General features: G+C 53.0%; 1 protein-coding gene across 1 annotated transcript; it reads right to left on the reverse strand.

The window, feature by feature from the left end:
• Positions 1-1,203: 1,203 nt before the first annotated feature.
• LOC125963143 (creatine transporter-like) lies at positions 1,204-3,570 on the reverse strand. The gene is made up of 3 exons (XM_049705170.1): positions 2,802-3,570; positions 2,589-2,713; positions 1,204-1,941 (listed from the first exon to the last, which is right to left on the reverse strand). The coding sequence occupies exons 1-3, from the start codon at positions 2,843-2,845 to the stop codon at positions 1,622-1,624; spliced, it is 489 nt and encodes a 162-aa protein (XP_049561127.1). The 5' UTR covers positions 2,846-3,570; the 3' UTR covers positions 1,204-1,621.
• Between the last annotated feature and the right edge of the window lie 7,756 nt (positions 3,571-11,326).

Below are 11,326 nucleotides of genomic sequence, written 5' to 3' on the forward strand. Positions count from 1 at the left end.
GAGGGGTGCCTCTTCTTTTATCTCTTCAAGAGATATTATTTTCACTACTCTCACCCCTAAACCCTTCCTTATTTTCAAAATAAACTAGTGAAACGTTGACAAGTGTTGAAGCCGGGTGAAAGGTAGGCGGATTCTTAAAAACACTACCCTCTCTCCTTGTGCGTACATGTGAAATGTCCGCAATAAAGACGCTAGAAAAGTCAAGGTACTGACCGGTCTCCCACCCTCGCCATTTATCTAAACTTCGCTCTTCCTTTAAGGCACAGCTCAGATGCCTCTGAGTCCCCGACCCCTTTTTAATGACCGCCTCGGTCGAGTTCGCACTTAAGGCAAGGGAATGCTGCTGACAGGAGAGCAGCCTCGGGTTCCCATCCACCATGGCCTTGCCGTGTGTGCACAGCACCGACCCACGTGTTCCTGTGCACGTGTGCACCCACACAAACGTGCACACACACAAGGCCCTGGGTGGGCAGGGGTGCAGAGACAGGGGGTTCCATCACTCCCAGGCAGTGGGGTGGGAGTCTGGCGGCACAGGGGGCCCCAGGGAGGAGGGAGACCCTCTCCTGGGTGCCGTGGGACAGGACGTGGGTCTGTGTGGTTGGGGCGTGATCCTGGGTGACATGACGATAACCCACTGACCTGCCCAGGGAGGAGGGGTTCCCAGAGAGCAGGCGCACAGCAATCTGTCAGGTAAGAGATGACGCCCCCTTGGCTAAGAAACAGAGATCTATGTCTATACCCTATGTACTCACGCACACATGCACTCAAGCTCACACAACTGCCACTGGTGGCAACTGGCTCAGGAACTGAAGGTTCCCTTGCTGGCTGGCTCTCTAAGCTTCTAGAGGAGGGACGGGGAGAGGGGCCTAGCCCAGCTGAAATATTCGCCTTGGTTCCGCGGCCCCCCCCCGCCTGCCCCCTCTGCTCTCCAGTCCCCCTGTTCCCCGAGCTGCCACTGCTGCCCCTGGGGTGAGGGGCCGCCCAGGGGTGTGCTGGGCAGAGCCTGGAGAGAGGCAGGCAGGGCCTGGTGGGGTCAGGCGAGACGTGACGGTAGCGGGCACTGGAGGGCGGGCGGCAGGGCTTGGGAAGCAGCGTGTGCACCAGCTTGGTTAAGGGGGGTGGGGGAGGCATCTATTTTTGGTGGGTTGTGATATTTTTGGCATTTTATTAAAAATGGAAAAAGTTATTTTAGTTATAAGCACTCCCCTCCCCCCCCGGCAGACCCCATAGGTGTCAGGGAAAGGCAAGCCCCCTGCGGGGGTGGGGGGCTAGAGCAGGGGCTGCTATGGCTACGAGAGGGTGAGCTGGTGATGTGAGCCGGGGCACCTGTCACATGACGCTCTCCACCACCACCACCTTGCTGCTCTCAGACACTGGGGTCAGGGTGGTCAGGCCCCTGACATCCGAGTCCTGAGCTCTGTACTCCAAGTGGTGGAGGCCCCAGACGGGCTGCGTCAGGTGCTGCCAGCGCTGCGGGAGAGAGGGACACCTTGAGTCCCTGGGGAGGGGCACCTGCTTGTCCCTGGCCTCTCTCCGCTTCCCGCCACCTGCCACCAACCTGGGGCCCGGGGCCGCGCCCCTCCTGACCAGGCCCCGCTCCCTACGCTAGGGAAATAGGGGTTCAGTGGAGGGCCGAGTGGCTGCTAGAACAGAGGCTAGGGACAGGCCTCTCCTCCGCCGCCACCCTGGAGGGCCAACTCTCCTCCCGTACACCCCCCTCCGAGCTGGCCCAGAGGCTCCGGCACAACGGTCTGTCCCTCCCGGCAGGTGGGAGAAGGGGCAGGGCGCTCTGGAGGTCACATCTCCACCCAACGTCCCCCCTCTCAAACCTGGCTGTCAAGGCCAAGCAGCAGCAGCATGAAGAAGAACAGAGCAGCCCAGAGCGGGGCACAGGCATCAGCGTGACGGCCCGGGGATAGGCGATGAAAGCCAGGCCAGGCCCTGAGGGGGAAGGGGCAGGGTGTGGACACCTGGAGCCCCCCACCCACGTCCTGTCCCCCTCCACCCTGCACCACGGTACCAGAGGAGTGGACGATGCCAGGGCACCCTGTGGCCAAGGGCCTTTCCACTTCTGTCAAGACACTGCCGGGCCACTCGAGCCCTCGTGTGTGCGTGTGTGTGTGCGTGTGTGTGTGTGCGCGTGTGTGTGTGTCTGCACGCGCGCGCGCCATACCAGGGGCTGGAAGGTTCCCGCAAGCCCTTGGTAGACCTGTACTCATGAGTGGCGTGTCTGGCTCAGCCTTCTGTACCTGGGTTCCGGCAGCTACTGTGGTCGCAGATCACCACTGACCCAGAGAAGGCCGACCTTTCCCTCTACAACACTCAGGCAAGTGTGAGGACGTACCCCGAGGCCCCTGGATACAGATGGATGGGGGCTCGGGGCTCCACGTGGCCTGGCCTGAGGTGGCTGCACAGCTGTGCCTCGCAGCTGCTCAGCCAGGCCTCCTGGCCCAGAGTGATGTGACAAATTGAGTTTGAATTGTTCTCATTTCTCAGAACGTCATTCTGTGTGCGTTCGCGTACACGGTCCGTTACGACAGCAGCTGCCGCTGCTCCGGAGCCCGGGCTGGGGCTTGGGGCGTCTTTACCTGATTCCGCCACCTTGGAGATGTGCACGCCCTGCTCTGTGGCCATGAAGCCCAGGATGGAGAAGACCACGAAGCCAGCAAAGAAGCTGGTCCCGCTGTTGATGAGTGCGAGGATGATGGCATCCCTGGGGGCAGAGGGGACCGTGTGGGCTGGTGAGACTGCCTGCTGCCCACGGGCAGGCAGGGCAGGGGTGGCAGGGCTGTAGGGCCTACTTGTAGCAGTTGTTGTTGAAGCGATTGTAGCTGCCCAGGGCCATGACGGCCCCCAGGCCAATGGCGTAAGAAAAGAAAATCTGGGTCCCGGCATCTATCCATACCTGGAGATGAGCGAGGGGAGAGCAGGTGTGAGGAGCCACGGCGAGCACAGGTCAGCTGCAGAGGGAGGGAGAGGCAGGGCCCTCCCCTGGCAGGGAGCGAGGCCGCAGCCCGCACGCAGGTCCCACGCCTCCCGTGCCGACTCCAGGGCCTGGTCTGCAGAGAGGCGGGGGTCCTTGGTGCCGGGGATTAGAACTCACCTAGCCAGAGACAGAGGCAAGATCAAGACGGCAGCAAAGGCCTCTGCCTCCCACACAAGCAGCGCCAAGCGGCTGCTCTGCGGACCCTGCTGGAACGCTCCCGCCCTCCAGACACCTGGCCGTATCCTGCGTGTCCCGCAACCACCGGCAGGCTGTCTTATTGTGTGTCTGTTCACACAGTTGTGCCCACAACCTGACAGGGAGCCCCTGAGGGAGGGATGGGTCCACGCTCCCCGCTGGGTCCCCGAGGGCAGACAGGCAGGTGAGAGAGACAGACCGAGAAGGTCAAAAGCTGACTCAGAGCCAGAAACGAGAGGAACTGGAAGGGAGGGAAGGCGAGACAGGAAAGGCGAGCCAGGGATGCCCCCCACCCCAGGGAAGGGGCAGCCGCTGCCCGGGCCACTCCACCTCCACTCGGGAGGGAAGGCTGCCGGGCCTGGAGGCGCAGGGTGGGGAGGACTCTCCAGCCAGGGTTGGGGATCAAGTGGTCCGGACTGAAGTCCCTGCCCCTCCTCGGGCTCTGGCCCTGGTGCCGCTTCCTCCCTCCCGTGGCAGCAGTGTTTGCTGGCAGACACCCACACCCCCCCCCAGGCAGTGCTGCCCACAGGCCTGCCGTCACCCCGGCTGTACCTTTTCTGTTGACTTGACCCCCTTCCAGACACAGAAGTAGACCAGCACCCAGCAGACACAGGGTCACCTCCAAGCTGAGGGTCCCCGGAACCTCCAGGCCCCCGAAGAGCCTCAAGACTTTGTTCCTAGGGGAGGGAAAGCCCATGAGGTCTGTGCCAACAAAGGGCCAGGAGACTGGGGGTGGTCCTGGGGTGGGGCCCCCCGCCCCTACCCCCACCCCACCCCCCGCCGCCACAGCCCTTCCGGCCAGCCGGTCTCCCCCATGCACCTGGCAAGCCAGGGCCAAGCCTGCAGCCTGTAGTCGCTGCAGTCTGTGTCCCCGGAGCCTTGGAGCCCCTAGCGGCCCGGCCCCACGCCGTCCCCAGGGGGTCCAGCAGCAGCCCCCTGCTTCCTTCCCCAGGCGGGCAGGCACCACCCACTACGCATCCCTGGCCTCATCCCCGCAGGGCCGGGCCCCGACACACGCACGCGTGCACACGAACACACATGCAGACTCGAGCTACGTGTGGGAGACCAGAGGGCTGGCCGGGCCTGGTCCAGAGGTGCCCGACTCCCTTGCAGAACTCGATGACAGGGACCTGCGCTCAGCAGGCTGGTCACACGTGAAGTTGGCCAGGCTGCCTCTGACACAGACTTCGAAGTGCACGGGGCTCGCCTGGGGTTTGCAGGCTTGGCAGGGAAACTTACGTGCCCGGAGGCCTTAGGAGGTGGGGGCGGGGCTCTGTTTGCACATGTGCACTGGGGAGCTCCAGCCACACTAAGTGGAGGGGCGTCACCTGGAGGCCTCACGGCTAAGCCGCTTACGGGGAGCCTGGGCTCGAGCGAGGTAGGCCGGTTAGAGGGACCGGAAGATGTGGGTGTCTGTTTGCGCAGGCTCATTGGGGTTACACAGCGCTCTGCGGTGTGGAGCTTCGTAAGGGGGCGACCATTGGCTGGAGAGCCTGCAGGCTCTGTCGGTGGGAGCCAATCACGAGTCAGGAGCCGTTACCAGGGGTGTGTTTGCGCAGGCGCTCTGGGAATCCCCACGTGAGGGGCCGTTAGACGGTTGGTTTTGTGAGGGACCGTTTTTTTCTTCCCCCGCTCGTAGGGAGGGTGGAAGCGGTTGTAGATGGAGTCTGAGGCAGATGGTGAAGGAGCCATGAGGGCAGCAGACGAAGGCGCAGGTGCCGCGGCCGTTGCAGTGGGAGCAGCATGTGGTGGCCAGGGTGACCCCGGTGACCCGGTCGATCCTGGCAACCCTGGCGTCGCAGGAGAGGCAGGTGGCGCAGCCGGTGGCCTTGTGCAGATCCAGTGGGCAGCCCACGCAGCAGGGCCACGTAGAGACGCGGGACCCGGGACCGGAGGTCCGGGTCCGCAGGTGCTGCAGTGGTATCCTTTTCCAGGAGCCCCAGTGGGCCGGGCGTCCAGGGGCTGGGCTGGAGGTGGTTTGTGGGGAGGGGCTGCAGGCGGTGGGGCCTGAAGTGTAGAAGGAGGGAACTCTGGGCGGCTGGAGGGTATGGGCCAAGGGTGGTCTGGGCTGACGGGATGGTGGTGGGGCAAACCAACCTGAGGGAAACCAGAGGGTAGGGGTGGTGATGTCCAGGGTGGCCTCAGTGTATAGGGTGGGAGGTTGTGGACGGCCTAAGGGGTGGTCTGGCGGGGAAGCCGCGGGGTGGGGGGGTGAAGGCGAGTCTCAGTGAGGAGGAAGCCTGAGGCACAGGCGAAATCAGTAGTGCGTGTGGTGCCTTAACCATATCTCCTCCAGCACCCTTACTGTGCATTTCCCATCGCCCATGGACGCGGAGGTCGCCCACCAGTTGCTGAGTGTATACTTTCTAATCCCAGAGCCCATTCAGAGGGAGCTCAATGTGGAGGGCCCCGTCCTGGTCATGTGGGTTCTACAGGGGTCTGGGGAGGGGCTGGTGGCAGGTGGCCAGAGCCAGGCTCAGGCCAGGTGGAGCTGTAAGGGAGGGTTAAGCCTAAAGAAGAAGTGTGCTGCTCTGGGATTGTCGGTGTGGGGGGACAGGGAGGGACGTGTGCCTCCCCAAACTTGAATTTTATTTTTCCCTCCCTTTTAGCCGATTCACTGCTGAAGACTTTGGCCAACTCCGAAGTTCCATCATCTTCTGTGTCGACCAGCTTTCCTGGGTGGTTCACATCTTGCGATACAATTTTACCCGCTTTAACGTTTAGCGTCAGCAGGCCCCAGGGCGCTAACCCTAACTTATGTGTCGTGTCCTTGGCGGCCTTCCCTAGGGCATTGCTTTCTTCAGTGGTCACCACTTGTTGCGGCCTCGTCTTTTGCCTGTACTGGCCCTTGGGCGCTCAGGGTCCACGTATTCTGTTTGGTGATTAAATGTTAACTGCAGAAAATACAGCTGAGCTGCTGTTCTGTGTCTGAGTTTAGTTTTAGCTTCTGCACCTCCTAATATTCTTGCATTTGTGCTCAGGTTGGAGGGGAGGTCTGGGATTCAGCTATTCCGGTAGCACACCTAATTGAAGACAGTGTCAGAAGTGGAACAAAAAGAAAATTGTGTCCTGCCGTTCAGTGTTAATTTTGGAATATTTTCTTAGTTCTATAGTTACATTTTTATATTAACGTATAACGCCAGAATACTAAGCAAGAGTTTGTGGCTTACCGACCTTGTTTCAGGTCTGCAAAGAAAAGTGCTGGGGCAGTTGGTTAAGTGTTTGGGGTGAGGTGATAAGCTCCCTCTAAAACAGCTTGTATTCTGCAACCTTGCTAAACTCACTAGTTGATAGTAATAGCTCTTTTTATAAATCCCATGGGCCTTTCTACATATACAGTCATTTTGTCTGTAAATAAAGGCACATTTACTTCTTCCTTTCCAATCGATGCATTTTAACTGATTTCTGTCATAACGGTTTGGATGTTCCCGCCTCTTTGCATGCCCGGTAAGTTTAGATTGGTTGCTAGGCATTATAAGATTTCCCTTGGGTGCTGGATGTGTTTCTATTCCTGAACTTATTCTTAAGCTTTCTTCTGGGATCCTATTAAGTGACTTGGAAACAGTATGAACCTCTTGAGTCTTAGTTTTTTTGTTTGTTTGTCTGTTTTTTGGCGGTACGCGGGCCTCTCACTGTTGTGGCCTCTCCCGTTGTGGGGCACAGGCTCTGGACGCGCAGGCTCAGCGGCCATGGCTCACAGCGCCAGCTGCTCTGCAGCATGTGGGATCCTCCCGGACCGGGGCCCGAACCCGTGTCCCGCGCAACGGCAGGCGGACTCTCAACCACTGTGCCATCAGGGAAGCCCCTGAGTCTTAGTTTTATAAGATTTGCTTTTTGGGACCAGAGGAGGTCTCACTGTAGGATTAATTTTTTTTTTAATCATCTTTTTTGACGTATAATTGCTTTACAATTTTGTGTTAGTTTCTGCTTTATAACCAAGTGAATCAGTTATACATATACATATGTTCCCATATCTCTTCCCTCTTGCGTCTCCCTCCCTCCCACGCTCCCTATCCCACCCCTCTAGGTGGTCACAGAGCACTGAGCTGATCTCCCTGTGCTATGCGGCTGCTTCCCACTAGGTATCTGTTTTTCATTTGGTAGTGTAGATATGTGCATGCCACTCTCTCACAGCTATCCTTCCCCCTCCCCATATCCTCAAGTCCATTCTCTAGTAGGTCTGTGTCTTTATTCCTGTCTTACCCCTAGGCTCTTCATGACCATTTTTTGTTTCTTAGATTCCATATATATGCGTTAGCATACCGTATTTGTTTTTCTCTTTCTGACTTACTTCACTCTATATGACAGACTCTAGATCTATCCACCTCACTACAAATAACTGAGTTTCGTTTCTTTTCATGGCTGCGTAATATTCCATTGTATATATGTGCCACGTCTTCTTTGGATTAATTTAATTAACTGAAATCTTCTGTGTTTGAGAAGGCTATAGTTAGAAACAAAGACTCATACACGCTCAGAGTGGTGGTAAAATCTATCTGGACACTTGATTGGCATTTCCTCTTAAATATTAAGATATGCATATCCTTTGACCCACCTTTGGGAAACTATCACAGAAAAACTCTTGTGTATGTGAACAAGGCAGCATTGACCACAGTGTTATTTACAGCATTGTTTGTCATTGTGAAAAATCGGTAGAATGTACATCAACAGGGGAAACGTTCAGTAAATCACAGCAAGTCCGTCCTGGTGGAGTACCATACGGCAGTCAGAGCACAGTAGATAGCTGGGAACTAATATGGAAAGAGATGAAAGCAAATTGCAGAATTCTGGGTATGGCATATTCCTGTTTTTGAATACATTCCGACCATATGGCCATGTGGGGAAAGGCAGAGTCACCACCTGGAATGAGCCACCCTGCTTTCAATGTCATCACTGGGCTTTAGGGAGGAAACCTTTCACTATTTAGATTTCCATGTTGTTTAAATATTTTCATAAGGAATTATTAGTTTTGAAATGATTTTCCTGTGGAAAACAATAGTCTGCTCCATTCTTTTCCCTTTAAAACCACTTACTTAACAAACATTAATTCAGCAAAGGTCTGTGTGGAGAGTGTCTGTGTCTGCTGCTTCTCTCATTCCTGCTCTGGGGCAAGAGTTTAAACCACTAGGAAATGAATAGGTCGTACTTGAAGCCAGTGGTTCTCTCAAACAGAGACACCAGAAGGCAGGGGCGGGACTGTTTAAAACATTGCTGGGAGAACATCCCTGTGGGCGCAGTGGTTAAGAATCCGCCTGCCAGTGTAGGGGACGCGGGTTCGAGCCCTGGTCCGGGAAGGTCCCACAGGCCGTGGAGCAGGTGGGCCTACGCACCACAACTACTGAGCCTGGGCTGTAGAGCCTGCGAGCCACAACTACTGAGCCCACGCACCACAACTGCTGAAGCCTGTGCGCCTAGAGCCCGTGCTCCGCAACAAGAGAAGCCACCGCAATGAGAAGCGCGCACACCACAACGAACAGTAGCCCCCGACAGCCACAACTAGAGAAAGCCCGCGCACAGCAATGGAGAGCCAACGCAGCAAAAGAAAAATAAATTCCACAAATAATAAATGCTGGAGAGGGTGTGGAGAAAAAGGAAGCCTCCTACACTGTTGGTGGGCATGAATTTGGTGCAGCCGCTATGGAGAACAGTATGGACGTTCCTTAAAAAACTAAACATCGAACTACCATATGATCCAGCAATCCCACTCCTGGGCATATGTCCAGGCAAAACTATGATTCAATAAGATACACGCACCCCTATGTTCAGAGCAGTGCTGTTCACAGTAGCCAAGACATGGAAACAACCTAAACGCCCATTGACAGATAAACAGATAAAGAAGATGTGGGAATAGATACGATGGAATATTACTCAGCCATAAAAAAATGAAACAATGCCATTTGCAGCAACCTGGATGGACCTACAGATTAGCATACTAAGTGAAGTAACACAGAGAAAGACAAATATCATATGATATCACTTATACGTGGAGTCTTTAAAAAATGATATAAATGAAATTATTTACAAAACAGAAATGGACTCACAGCCATAAAAAACAAACTTACGGTTACCAAAGAGGATAGCAGAGGGAGACGGGGAGAGATAAATTAGGGGTTTGGGATTAACATACACGCACTACTATATATAAAATAGATAAACAACAAGGACCTACTGTATAGCACAGGGAACTATATTCAATATCTTGTAATAAAGTATAGTGGAAAAGAATGTGAAAAAGAATATATATATAAAACAATATGTGTGTGTGTGTGTAATGGAATCACTTTGCTATACACCTGAAACTAACACAACACTGTAAACGAACTATACTTCAATTTTATAAATGGTTAAAAAAATTTTAATGAAATAAATAAAATCATTTATGCTTTACATAAAGGTGCATTATTAGAAAGTTAAAATTTCTCATAGGGGGCTTCCCTGGTGACACAGTGGTTGAGAGTCCGCCTGCCACGGGTTCGAGTCCTGGTATGGGAAGATCCCACATGCCGCGGAACAACTAAGCCCGTGTGCCACAACTGCTGAGCCTGCGCTCTAGAGCCCACGAGCCACAAGTACTGAGCCCACGCACCTAGAGCCCATGCTCTGCAACAAGAGAAGCCACCGCAATAAGCCCGTGCACTGCAACGAAGAGTGGTCCCTGCTTGCGCAAAGTGCAGCAACAAAGACCAAAGGCAGCCAAAAATAAATAAATAAAAATTTTTTCTCATAATGTCTCTGCACTAACCCCTATGAGCAGTTTTATGTGTATTCGTCCAGATTTTTTCCTAGGATATGCTAACCTGCATTTACAATGTTTTTTTACATAAATAAGATCACATCAAGTACCAATTTGGCCGTTTATAATTGTTATTCCATGAATGCCATGTTCTTGTCATTTGTACAATTCCCTATTGGATTGTTTGTCTTTTATGTACTGATTTCTAAGAGTTTTGGGGGTTTTTTTCCACATTTTAAAGACATTTTCTTTAGTTTACTATTTGTGTCACTGATTTTTTCCTAACTCGTTTGTCTTTTCATCTTATTTATGGTGTTTTGTTCATAACAGAGTTTAACATTTTTGTATAATTAGACATTGATTTTACTTTATTTTTTTGCCTTCTGCTCTTTGTATCCTGCCTTTTTTAAAACTTTTTTTTCTTTTTTTTTAAGATGCTGGGTGTAGGAGTTTATTAATTAATTAATTTTATATTTTTGCTGTGTTGGGTCTTCGTTTCTGTGCGAGGGCTTTCTCTAGTTGTGGCAAGCGGGGGCCACTCTTCATCGCAGTGCGCGGGCCTCTCACTGTCACGGCCTCCCTTGCTGCGGAGCACAAGCTCCAGACGCACAGGCTCAGTAGTTGTGGCTCACGGGCCTAGTTGCTCCGCGGCATGTGGGATCTTCCCGGACCAGGGCTCGAACCTGTGTCCCCTGCATCGGCAGGTGGACTCTCAACCGCTGCGCCACCAGGGAAGCCCTCCTGCATTTTTTACTATCTGGTTTATAAAGAATCATCCCAATTGATTCCCAATTTGATGCTTTCACGGTGTTTTCTGCCATAAATACGTTTCACATTTCTTTGTGTTCGGACATTGATTCATATTTACTCATGCATGGCTTCTGGGTTTTGTATCATGCATAAATGTCTTCATCAATGTTTTCTCCTTTCATTTTTATGGTTTCATATTTTCTATTTAATTGTATGCTTTCATTTATTCCCATTTCAAGTTTAATTCTTTTGGAAATTAATGTTTCTGTGAAAAGTAAAATCTAGACCAGCTTTCTTCTGACTTGTGTAATCCAAGTAATTTCACCATTGCTCTTTATGTACTCTTTCAATTTCGGTTTCACTCTGACTGCTGACTTAATTTTACATTTTCTCTCCAGTCACATCTCTGGCTTGGTCCCTTAGACACAACTGCTGGCATCCTGGCTGATAAACCCTACCTTCCGTGAGAATATGGAACTTGTTTTTTATTTTGGACGTCAATTTTGCAGACACATATCTTGGCCTTTCTCCACCTATCCTTCACCCTACTACATGGTAGAGTAATGTTCCCTCATTCCCTAACCAGGTAATATGCTATAATTACAGAGACCTGCATAAATATGTCATGTGGGAATGCATAGTTCTTGCAAAATTATGAACTC

The sequence above is a fragment of the Orcinus orca genome, chromosome X, assembly GCF_937001465.1.
Source record: "Orcinus orca chromosome X, mOrcOrc1.1, whole genome shotgun sequence".
Classification (NCBI taxonomy): Eukaryota; Metazoa; Chordata; class Mammalia; order Artiodactyla; family Delphinidae; genus Orcinus; species Orcinus orca.

Bases quoted from the DNA above. Each gene is read 5' to 3' on its own strand.
- LOC125963143 (XM_049705170.1), bottom strand. From the start codon at position 2,845: ATGGCCCTGGGCAGCTACAATCGCTTCAACAACAACTGCTACAA. The intron at 2,714-2,801 runs GTAGGCCCTACA...CTCTGCCCCCAG, and splicing joins TTCAACAACAACTGCTACAA to GGATGCCATCATCCTCGCAC. The intron at 1,942-2,588 runs GTAAAGACGCCC...CTTCCCCCTCAG, and splicing joins CTCCAAGGTGGCGGAATCAG to GGCCTGGCCTGGCTTTCATC.